General features: G+C 55.1%; 1 protein-coding gene across 4 annotated transcripts; it reads right to left on the bottom strand.

The window, feature by feature from the left end:
* Nucleotides 1-673: 673 nt before the first annotated feature.
* Nucleotides 674-11831, bottom strand: KCNE1 (potassium voltage-gated channel subfamily E regulatory subunit 1). 4 transcript variants are annotated; one of them, XM_008274922.4, is made up of 3 exons: nt 11718-11827; nt 10921-10967; nt 674-2632 (listed from the first exon to the last, which is right to left on the bottom strand). In XM_008274922.4, the coding sequence occupies exon 3, from the start codon at nt 2582-2584 to the stop codon at nt 2192-2194; it is 393 nt and encodes a 130-aa protein (XP_008273144.3). In that variant the 5' UTR covers nt 2585-2632; nt 10921-10967; nt 11718-11827; the 3' UTR covers nt 674-2191.
* Nucleotides 11832-12232: the final 401 nt, after the last annotated feature.

Genomic DNA, 12232 nt, shown 5'->3' with positions numbered 1-12232 from the left:
CCGATATCAGTCTTCTAAGTGTCTAGTGGGTCGTGTGTTTAGTCTAGTGGTTAAGATGCCTGTGTTCCATGCCACAGCACCTGCATTTGAGGCCCGGCTCCTGCTAATGCAGACCCTGGAAGGCAGTGGTGATGACTTGAGTAGTTGGGTTCCTGTCACCCACGTGGGAGACCCGCAAGGAGTTCCTGGATCCTGGCTCCAGCCTGGACTCACAGGCATTGGGGAGAGAATTAGCACAGGGAGGCTCTCTGTCTCTGTTTCTCAGATAAGTGATTTCTTAAAGATTTATTTATTTATTTGAAAGGCAGAGTTACAGAGAGAAGGAGAGACACCGAGAGAGAGATATTCCATCTGCTGGTTCATTCTCCAGATGGTTGCAACTGCCAGGGCTGGGCCAGGCCAGTGCTAGGAGTCAGGAGCTTCTCCCAGGTCTCCCATGGAGGTGGTAGGGTCCTAGGCACTTGAGGCATCTCCCGCTGCTTTCCCAGGCACATTAGCAGGGATCTGGATAGGAAGTGGAGCAGCCGGGACATGACCAGGTGCCCCTATGGGATGCCGACATCATGGGCGGTGGCTTCACCCACTATGCTACAACACTGACCCCCGATAAACAATTTTTAGAAATTAAGAGAACTAATGTGTTACGAAGATATTAACAGACACACACGATAGATCATGATGAAGAGATTTAATTTAAAAAATCTTATTAACGCTGCAGAAAGCATTGCTGGCCTATCAAGTGAGCACATCAAATACTGCAGGCAAAATAGTAATTGCATTTCTATTTTTAAGCCGCTCAGAATAGTGCCTGGCACATGGCACGCACTCCACCTACGGGAGATCAGATTTTCAAAGATGGCCGCAGTGGCTGAAAGTCTGCGGCTCAATCCCCCTGCCCCCCACTTTCCCTCAGCCCCTTCTAGAGCCAGTGGGGAGGGAGGAGGAGAGGCGAGGACTGCGGCTGGCCCCAGGCCTACCCCGCAAGGACAGGAAGGCCTGCAGCTCCCAGGATCTCAGAGGCACGGCCGTGTGGGTGGGGGGAGCGGGGCCTGGTGATGAGAGCCCTCTGCATGTCTAGAACTTCAAGTTCAATGTGAGACCAAGGGTCACATCCCAGACACCACGCACTCGGAGACCCTCCCTAACCTGCCCTTCTTCCCAGTTGTACCACAAGTGTCTAAAAGGCCACAGCAGGCCTGTGAGACACCAGCAGCCATAATGGGTCACAGGCCCAGGTTTCAGGGGTTAGGGTGCCAACATATTTTGGGGGGAGCCCAACTGAAACCCCCAAAACAGACCCTTCACCCAAGAGGTCAGCTGTGTTAGTGCCACATGGTGCCACTTCCCACACCCACTTCCCCCAACCCCGGGATGTTGAGGCACTGAGGGCCCCTCCCCCTCCTCCCACAGTGATGAGCACCTGCTCCCTGGTTTATTCTGAAAGGGACAGTTTGCTCCTCCAGCCCGGCCCTGCAGGAAGCAGGCTCCTTCCAGACTGAGCTGCGTGAGTGGGACGTGGCTGTGTTTGTGTGTCGGGGTCGGGGGGAGGGGAGGTGCGGCGGGCAGGGCCACAGTAGTGCGCATAGCGGTGACAAGGGCAGAAGTGCTACTGTGCTTGTGAGAAACACGTGAATAGCCCGCCTTTGGGCCAAGTCCTACAAGACAGGTCTATGAGGGTGATTCTGCTCCTTTAATACAGGCAAAAGTAACAGGGGCTTCAGGCAGCGGGGAGTTAATTTCTCTGTTGTGGTCACAGCAATGACACCGGCCCTAGACTCTGGCCATCTGGGGGCACAGGGGTCTTTTCCCGAGTCAGAGCTGCTCGCAAGTCCCAGTGGCTGGGAAGGGGGACAGGGGAAGTGGAGGGGACTGGGGCGTCGCCTTCATCACTTCTACTTCTGCCTGTGGGAACCTTGTCCCTTGGCCTTGCTGGCTGTCACCGTCACAGACTGTGGCAAACGCAACTCGTGTTCCCGCAGCCCACACTCTCAGGCGCTCTGCTCCACGGAACCAGGAAGGGACGGATACTGGAGAAAGCGTCCAACAGCAGGGATGGGGTTTTAGGAAAGTGGTGTCGTGAGTTCGCCCCAATCCCTTAAAGCAGCAGGAGGAATCCGATACGAGAGGCGCTGATTAAAAAGATCCGACGGTTGCGTGGGGCTTGCCCGGGTGCAGCCGGGCTCCGTGGGGTTCACGGCGAAGGCTTCAGCTCGGGGAGGTGAGTGTCGGGGTGCTCCACGGCCAGCTGGTTTTCAAGGACGTAGCACCCTCTGCAGCTCTCCAGAACCCGGGCCTGGAAGTACGCCCTGTCTTTCTCCTGCCAGTCGTTGGCCTCGATGTACACGTTGAAGGGGTCGTGCGAGTGCTCCAGTTTCTGGGAGCGGATGTAGCTCAGCATGATGCCCAGGGTGAAGAAGCCGAAGAAGCCGAGCACCATGAGGATGTAGAGCGCTTCCATCTGCCCGTCGTCGCCGAGGGGGCCCCTGCGGGCCAGGCTGGTCGCACTGCTGCCCTGTGGGTGGGCCGTCTCCTGCCCCAGCGTGGTCAGAAAGGGCATCACGGCCGTGGCATTGGGCGGGATCATCCTGAGCTTTTGGGGTTCCACTGCTGGAGAGTGAACGTCCCAAGCAGGCTGAAAGAAAGAAATGCAAGCTGACACTGCAAAGGGTGCATTGGTCCACACCCATGAGAGTGAGCACACACCCACAGAGTGTCTGGAAACCTCGGGGGGCAAGAGTGGGCCTCCGTGGTCCCCAGGCCACAGCATGTGCACAGCCCTCCTCTTCCCTGCTCAGCTGATAAACTGATTCCCCTTCTTTCCACTCCCTGCTTTCACCTCCACCCTCCAAGGACCACAGGAACACCTTCCTCGAGTGGGAGGTGTAGCCTACTGTGGTGCGCGTGTGAATTTCAGTCGTCGCCAATGGTTTCAGGTCTCGCATCACACTCAGTCTCTTTCCTGCTCACCTCTGGGCTTCAATGGTCCATGTGTGGTCTGCTCATGCGTGCTCCCTCACTTTGCACTGTGGTGTGGGACCCAGGGCTAGCACCTGGCCACTCCCCCAGACACAGACCTTGCTGTGGCCACTAACTCCACCAACAATAGAAGACACACATCCTCACCAGTACCATCCTACGGGCATGACAAAAATCATACACTTCCTCCAGCTACTTCCTGCTGGTTTCCACGACGAGTCAGAAGGGGGCGCTGTCTGTGTGTCCCTGGAGGGCCTGTGCGAGGGGGTTGAATGCATCCTCCAGCGTCCACGTGGTGGAAACTTGGTCCCCAGGGCAGCAGTGTTAAAAAGGTGGGGCCTTGGGAAGATGGCCCTGCCCCGGTGAATGGACTAGTGAGCTGTCCCGGGAGGGGTTTGCTTTTTTTTTTTTTTTTAATTTTTGACAGGCAGAGTGGATAGTGAGAGAGAGAGACAGAGAGAAAGGTCTTCCTTTTGCCGTTGGTTCACCCTCCAATGGCCACCGCAGCCGGCAGCCAGCGCACCGCGCTGATCCGAAGCCAGGAGTCAGGTGCTTCTCCTGGTCTCCCATGGGGTGCAGGGCCCAAGTACCTGGGCCATCCTCCACTGCACTCCCTGGCCACAGCAGAGAGCTGGCCTGGAAGAGGGGCAACTGGGACAGAATCCGGCGCCCCGACCGGGACTAGAACCCGGTGTGCCAGCGCCGCAGGTGGAGGATTAGCCTAGTGAGCCGCGGCGCCGGCTTGGGAGGGGCTTTCTTATCCCAGCAGCTCTCTGTGGCACGCTTGCCCTGTCTCTCAGGGACGCCCTCTGCTGTATTGTGTTCCAGCAAGAAGGGCTCTCACCAGAAGCGGGGTGGAGGCCAGTCCCACGGTCATGGTCTTCCCAGGAACCATGGAATCATCTGCCGAACAAATCCCTGCTCTTGAAAGGTAACCAGACGGGCGACAGAAACCAGACGACGGCCACGCTCCATGTGTTTCACCGTGGACTAGCTCTCGAGTGGCTCTGTGTTCGTTTGAATGGAGAGAACCAGCCTGTCCCGAGGCCGACTTCGTATCTCGGCTTGTGCGTTTGTCCCTCTCAGTCCTCTGCCCCATTCAACAGCAAGCGTGGCCATGTGGAAAGTCGAATTTTCCCCACCACCCTCACCTCGATGTCACTACTGGTGAATACCCATGATAGGTCTGAGGATAATAAAGCTGCCTCCAGGTAGCTGGGGAATCCTGTCGGGGTCTCAGGTGCCCTGAAAACCCCATCCCGGTGGCCTTGACGTCACTGGCAAACTAAAATGGGTTTCATCCCTTTTTCATGGTCTGGGCACAACGCTGGCCTCAGCATGACGAAGAAGCAGAAAGAGTTTGGAATTCAAGGGCCGGCGCCATGGCTCACTTGGTTAATCCTCCGCCTGTGGCGCCGGCATCCCATATAGGCACCAGGTTCTAGTCCCGGTTGCCCCTCTTCCAGTCCAGCTCTCTGCTGTGGCCCGGGAAGGCAGTGGAGGATGGCCCAAGTGCTTGGGTGCCTGCACCCGCATGGGAGACCAGGAGGAAGCGCCTGGCTCCTGGCTTTGGATTGGCTCAGTGACGGCCGTAGCGGCCATTTGGAGGGTGAACCAACGGAAGGAAGACCTTCTCTAAGTCTCTCTCTCTCTCACTGTCTATCTCTAATTGTCAAATAATAAAAAAAAAAGAGTTTGGAATTCAAAAGGCTGCCTGCACCCCCAGTTCTGCACTCTGGCCCTGCTACCTCCTGCCACGGGATCCTGGAGAGAGAGGTTGCTTAGCCCTGCTCCATTGTGTCTTTTTCCTCTTTGTCAAACGGGGAGCTACCTCCCCACTCAGTGCACAGGGTGGCCGACACAGCGGGCAGGGGGTCATTAGGGGTTCCAGGTGGGAGTTTACTGGGTCTTCCGCCTTGTTAGGAAATGGCAGCCTGTGGCTCTGGGGCTCTGGGGTTTTAGGTCTGGCTCCCCCTGGCTGACTTCCAGGGCTCTCTGCTTTACTGTGTGGAGGGATCTGTCAGGGATGAGAAGCACATTTGTGTGCGGGTTTTCCTGATTCACAGGCATTTGGGTCTGTGCAGAGAAGACTAGTTAGGGGTTACGTGGCACGGGTTCAAGAGATTCCCAGATACTGATCCTTAGATAAAACCAACACACAGCCCAATTTTAACCACGGGGGTAGGCAGGAATCCTTTGGTAACAGTTCCAAACTTGATGCGCAACAATTTTTTTTTTTTTTTAACAGGCAGAGTGGATAGTGAGAGAGAGAGAGAGACAGAGAGAAAGGTCTTCCTTTTGCCATTGGTTCACCCTCCAATGGCTGCCATGGCTGGCGCGCTGTGGCTGGTGCACCTCGCTGATCCAAAGGCAGGAGCCAGGTGCTTCTCCTGGTCTCCCATGGGGTACAGGGCCCAAGCACTTGGGCCATCCTCCACTGCACTCCCTGGCTACAGCAGAGAGCTGGCCTGGAAGAGGGGCAACTGGGACAGAATCCGGTGCCCCGACCAGGACTAGAACCTGGTGTGCCGGCGCCGCAAGGCGGAAGATTAGCCTGGTGAGGCACGGCGCCGGCCACAACAATTTTTTAAAACTGACTTGAAACCACTCATGAGTGCATAGAACCCTGCCTGGGAAAACAGGTAAGGCTTGAACTGATAATATAATTTTATTTCCCAAAACCCAGAGTGACCACAATTGGCAAATAATCCCACAACTGGGAGGAGTTCTCACAGTGTAATAACCACGTGAGACTAAAATGATGGCAGGCAACCTCTGGAGTTCCAAACGGTAATTGGTTTAGAAACAGTAACTCCATAAAAAGTCACTTTTGCAATTAGTTCACGCTGGTTGGTTCACTGTCACTTAAAACCCGATGGACTGGACTATGGATAGAGGAAGCCACTCCCTCGAACATCTGCTTTGAAACCTCCCAGGCCTTGTCATAAGGCAGTGGGACCCATGCTCCAGTGGGCTTAGAGTCACTTGGTTAAAATGAGGGTGGCCTGGGGCTGGTGCTGTGGTGTAGCGGATAAAGCTGCCGCCTGCAGTGCTGGCATCCCATGTGGCCGCCGGTTTGAGTCCCGGCTGCTCCACTTCCTATCCAGCTCTCTGCTTTGACCTGGGAAAGCAGTAGAGGATGGCCCAAGTGCTTGGGCCCCTGCACCCACGTGGGAGACTCATAAAATAAAATGAGGGTGGTTGGGCTCCATCGCCACAGATTCTGACTCAACAGGTCTGGGGTGGGGCCTAAAGATTGACAGTTCTGACACCTTCGTGGTGCTACTGATGTTGATGTACAGTGGCTGGATCCTGCCTTCAGAGTTTTGTTTTTTTTTTTAATATTTGATTTCTCTGAAGAGCACAGTGACACAGAGAGAGGGAGAGACAGTGTATGTGGGAGAGGGAGAGAAAGAGGGAGGGAGAGAGGTTAATTCCATAGACTGGCTCACTCTCCAAATGGCTGCAACAGCTGAGGCTGGCCGAGGCCGAAGCCAGGATCCATCTGGGTCTCCCACGTGGGTGGCAGAGGCCCAGGCATTCGGGCCATCTGCTGCTGCTTTCCCAGGGGCATTATCAGGGAGGCGGGTCGGAAGGGGAGCAGCCCAAACTCCAGCCTGTGCTTAGATAGGGGATGCTGGTCTCCCAAGTGGAGCCTTAACCTGCTGAACCTCCACCCTGGCCCCATTCCTGCAGAGACTTGGGCTGTGGCCTGGCACTGGCACTTCTAAGAAGCCTCCTGCTGTGGTTTGAATGTGCCTCCCAGTGTTCATGCGTTAGAAACTTAATCCTGCCGGCGCCGCGGCTCACTAGGCTAATCCTCCGCCTTGCGGCGCCGGCACACCGGGTTCTAGTCCCGGTCGGGGCGCCGGATTCTGTCCCGGTTGCCCCTCTTCCAGGCCAGCCCTCTGCTGTGGCCAGGGAGTGCAGTGGAGGATGGCCCAGGTGCTTGGGCCCTGCACCCCATGGGAGACCAGGAAAAGCACCTGGCTCCTGGCTCCTGCCATCGGATCAGCGCGGTGCGCCGGCCGCAGCGCGCCGGCCGCAGCGCGCCGGCCGCGGCGGCCATTGGAGGGTGAACCAACGGCAAAGGAAGACCTTTCTCTCTGTCTCTCTCTCTCACTGTCCACTCTGCCTGTCAAAAAAAAAAAAAAAAAAAAAAAAAGAAACTTAATCCTCAGTGCGATGGTGTCCGGAGTGGGGCTTCAAGGAGTGATCACGGGATGAGGGAGCCGCCCTCATGATTGAATTAGAGTCGTAACCTTGAGAGTGAGTGCCTCATCAAAAGATGTTTGGCATCTACGTATTATCTATCCGTCATCTATCATCTCTCTGTCTCTCTACCTGTCTCTCTCTCATGTATTTCTATCCCCTTACCTGTCTCCATCTCTACTTCTATCTATCTCTCTCACCTCCACCTCTACCCCTACTCCTACTCCTATGTCTACCCCTACCCCTACCTCTACCCCTCTACCCCTACAATTTTTACAAGAGTATAAAACACGATTTCGCAGCTTTGTGGCTGGCTGCTGGCTTCCTTCTGAGGGGGCTGGACTCTGCAGGATGCCTGCGTCAGGGCTCAGGGATCTAACCTGCAGCCCTTAATCAGTCCCAAGTAAATCTCACAGCCTCCCGGGCCTTAGCTCAGGTGGAACGGGACTAACAATCATCATTATTTACAGCATTCCTGCAGTATTTCTTCCAAAGAGCTTTCTTTCACCAAGATGCAAAAGATCCAGGCTTGAAAGAGTCACTTCGGGGGCCAGGATGGTGATACATAAACCACCACCTGGGACACCGGCATCCCATAATGAGTGCTGGTTCCAGTCCTGGCTGCTCCACTTCTGACCCAGCTCCCTGCTAGTATACCTGGGAAAGCAGCAGAACCTGGGCCCTTCCAACCCATGTGGGAGACACGAATGGAGTTCTAGGCTCTTGGGTTTAGTCTGGCCCAGCCCCCAGTCATTTCAGCTATTTGGGGAGTGAACCAGTGTGTGGAAGATATCATTCTGTCTCTTTCTCTCTTCTGTCTATAATGCTACCTTTGGAAGGAAGGAAGGAAGGAAGGAAGGAAAGAAGGGAGGCAGGGAGGGAGGAAGGAAGGGAGGGAGGGAGGAAGGAAGGAAGAGAGAGAGAGAGAGAATGAGAGAAAGAAAGAAGAGAAATAGTTATTGGTCCTATCTCCTTTAAGAAGCAGAATTAGGGTGAAAGCAACTATGGATAAGGCTGATTTGGGGAAACATGATCTTACGGAGTTGTGAATTCTGAGTCAGTTTTCCCAGGAAGCAATCATACATTATTTTCATGTTTATTGCAACTCTATAGCCAAATCTTAGACACAGAACAGAAAGGAAGCCCAGGAGGCATCACAGATCCCCCGGGCAATGAACCGGCTTTGTCTTGGTCTCCTATCCTTCCCCTCTCCTTGGAGTCATCAGTGCCCTGAGCAGGGCCAGGGTCTTCCAGGGAACCAGGATGTACCTGTGCAGAGCCAGGTACTCCCCCCAGATGGGAAGAAGACTTCTGTTAGCTGCTAGTGCATGCTGGGTAGGGCCCTTGACTCTGACACTCTTACCCGGGGCTTCTCACTCCTGTCACTTAGGGACGGATGGGGAGCTTAGGGTGTGAAGAGTGGAAATTTAAATACTCAGTGCTCAGGGAATCGAGCCAGTGTGCTGGAAAGAGGGACCCGGTCCGTGTGGCCAGAGGGGCAAGCATTTTGGAAGGGAGAATGGATGACAGCTGAAGCCACATACAAAGAGGGCAGAAGAATCTTACCGTCAGCACAGGACACACATCCAGGGCACCTTGTTCCTTCTCTGAAAACTGGGGCAAACGGGGTCCCCCTGATGGCTAACCACAGGGTCTATGTGGCATGCAGTAAGCCCCCCACTTTCCTGCGTCTTCGGTTTTTGCTGCTTTCTGTAAGAGAGGCACCTGCCACACCTGTTTGCCAAAACTCTGCTGCTCCTTGGGAACAGGCATTGAGGCTGTTGGTCAAGTACCAGCATGCCAGGTTCAATCTCTGGCTCCAACTCCTGACCCCAGCTTCCTGCTAATGTACACCCTGAGAGGCAGTAGTGATGCCTCAAGTACTTGGGCTCCTGCCACCCACCTGGGAGACCCGGATGAAGTTCCCAGCTCCTGGCTTCAGCCTGGACCAACTTCAGCCATTGAGCAATTTGGGGGGTGAACCAGTGGATGCAAATTCTCTTTGTTTCTCTACCTCTCAAACAAATTTTGAAAATTTTTAAAAAGATTTATTTATTTGAAAGGTAGAGTTACAGAGAGGCAGAGGCAGAGAGACTTTGCATCCACTAGCTCACTCCTCAAATAGCTGCAATGGCTGGAGCTGGGCTGATCTGTTGCTGGTGCTGCAGGTGATGGCTTTACCCACTATGCCACAGCACTGCCCCCTAGAATTAAAAAAAAAAAAAAAAGTGTCCGGCACAATGGCTCACTAGGCTAATCCTCCACCTTGCGGCGCCGGCACACTGGGTTCTAGTCCCAGTCGGGGCGCCAGATTCTGTCCCGGTTGCCCCTCTTCCAGGCCAGCTCTCTGCTGTGGCCAGGGAGTGCAGTGGAGGATGGCCCAAGTCCTTGGGCCCTGCACCTGCATGGGAGACCAGAAGAAGCACCTGGCTCCTGGCATCGGATCAGCATGGTGCGCCGGCCGTGGCGGCCATTGGAGGGTGAACCAATGGCAAAAAGGAAGACCTTTCTCTCTGTCTCTCTCTCTCACTGTCCACTCTGCCAGTCAAAAAAAAAAAAAAAAAAAAAAAGCAATTATGCTGGGGATCGGCATTGTGGTGTAGCAGGTAAAGCCTCTGCCTATGACTACGGCTTCCCATATGGGTTCTGGTTCATGGCCCAGCCATTTGCTCCCATGCAGCTCCCTGCCTGGGAAGGCAGCAGAAATCCTGGGGCCCCTGCACCCACATGGGAGACCCAGAAGAAGCTCCTAGATCCTGGCTTCAGTCTGGCCCAGCCCTGGCTGTTGCAGCCATCTGGGGGATAAACCAGCAGATGGAGCATCTCTCTCTTTCTTTCCTTCCCCCTCTCTGTAACTCTGCCTTTCAAATAAGCAAATCAACCAATCTTCAGAAAAATCATGTTGGTTCTTCAGAAGCCATACTGGTCCCTCGTAGGGCTGTGTCTAGCTCTCCTATCACTTGTATTATAGTAACTTGCACAGGTCTGCCCATCTCCTTCTAGAAGCTTCCAAAGGTTACCAACTCTCTGGTTTTGCCTCTCCTCCAGCACCAGAATATTTCAGAGACTGTCCAATATTTCAATAAGTGATTGCTCAACATCATATCCATGGAGCAATGAGAGTAAATAATTGAGAAAATATATTACATTGTGGAAAGATTGTTGGGTAATCAAATGAAAGCCTCTGGCAACATACTTTGTTTTCATATATTAAAACCATATTATTTTCTTTATATATTGAAGTTTATGTTTCCTAGAGCGGTGGGTGCACCTGCACCCTACCTCATTCCTGGAAGGCCAGGAGGCAGCCAGCCACGGTTAGGAGGAGACCAGAATTTCCATCCCTCCCCTTCACTCCCAGAAACTCGCCCCTTTCTCTCTTTCCCATTGTACTCATCACCTGTACACTTTCCTTACTTGCTGTGCTCCTCGCTTAGCGCCAACATGCGAGCTCTGGGGGACGGGGTCCCCGCGACTGTTGTTCCCAAGAGACCAGAGAGGCATTGGGCATCTGGTGGGAGCACAGGGAACATTCATGGAATGCATGAATGCATGCATGAATGCATGAGTAAGTGTTCCACCCGCCCGCCGGAAGGGCAGACCCGAAACCAACCTGGGAACCCTCTCGCCCTCGGAGCCGGCGAGGACACCAGTGAGCCCCTGGATGCTCTTGCGTGTGTCTTTTCTCCCAGCCCACTTGCTCCCCAGTACCTTGCCCCAGGCATGACCTACCTGGTGTCCTCACGCCTCTCTGTGCCTGGGCAGTGTCCTCAGCTCACCTGGTGGTAGCGTGAAGGCAGAAGGTTTACCGCAGCCCCTTGGGAAGCCTGGAAGGTCACTTGTTGCAAATGAATTAAAGGAACCACCAGACCAGCAATGGCTCCGCTATCTCTGGTTAGGGCCAAGGGCCCCCCTCAAGGGAGCTGGGACTTCCTAATCTACACGTGGACTCATGGGAGACATCCACCTGGCCACCAGCAGCACTCCAAAGGGGCCATGCTTTGGGCAATAGACTCGGCTTCCTAAAGGTCCCCATTTTCCCACTGCCACCATCAAGATCAGATCTCATCAGTCCCCTTCGTGTCCCATGCTCTTTCCACTGAGCCATGCCAAGGCCCCAGAACGTTCCTGGTTCACCCCCCACCTCCACTCCAAAGGCTCCCTCTGCCTATTCCTGTATTGCACCTGGTCTGAAAAAAAAAAAAAAAGTGGGGAAGGGATGAGATGGTCTTAACTTTCTTTTGATGCTTTTTGGAATTTTCCAAATTTTCCAGGAGAATGCCCATAACTCATAAAGAATTGGCAAAGTGTTTTCATCGTTCCATGGGGGTGAGAGGTTCTCCCATGCCTTTGTGAGGTGAGGGCTTGAAGGAGGAGCCGGGAGAAGTAGGCGACAGGTGAATCGCGTGCCGCGATTCCCGCCCGGGACGCGCCCGCTGCGCCCCCGGAGACTGAGATCGGCTTCCAGGACTAGGGCGTCCTCGCAGGGCGCAGAGCTCAGGGCCCCGGCGGCAGCAGCTGTGACTTACCCGGGTCTGGGCCGCAGAGAGAACCAGGTGTGGAGCGGAGTCCGCGCCGGCCGAGCGCTGGGGACGCGGACAGACGAGCCCGGAGGCGGCACCGACTGCCGGCCGGCGCCGCGCCGGGCGGGCGGGGCCTGCAGGAGCCGGCGGGCGTCCCGCCCCGCTCCGCCCGCGAGCCCGGGGCCAGCCCAGGGTCCCCGGGGCGACCCCGGCGCGCCTCCGCACCCTGCGCTTCGGGTCAGGCCGGGTGGACTCGGGACTAGCAGAAAATCTGCGCTAGAATCTGAGACACCCCCCGCCGCCATCGACCACCGACAGACATTCGGGCACCTCCATATAGGACTTTGGGGTTGGTGGGGAAGGCGCCCTGGTAGCAAGAGAAGGATCTAGGGAGTCGCGCCCTCCTCCGAGACCCTCTGGACTCCCTCTAGCTTCCCCCGGACCCCCAGCTCTGGCCGGGCACCGGTTCTGCAGCCGGTTATTGAACACTTATGTGCAGAAAAAACACCTCTTGTTGCGTC

This window comes from Oryctolagus cuniculus, chromosome 4 (genome assembly GCF_964237555.1).
Source record: "Oryctolagus cuniculus chromosome 4, mOryCun1.1, whole genome shotgun sequence".
Lineage (NCBI taxonomy): Eukaryota > Metazoa > Chordata > Mammalia > Lagomorpha > Leporidae > Oryctolagus > Oryctolagus cuniculus.
The sequence above is the reverse complement of the archived record's forward strand: the minus strand, read 5'-3'. Positions and strand labels throughout refer to the sequence as shown.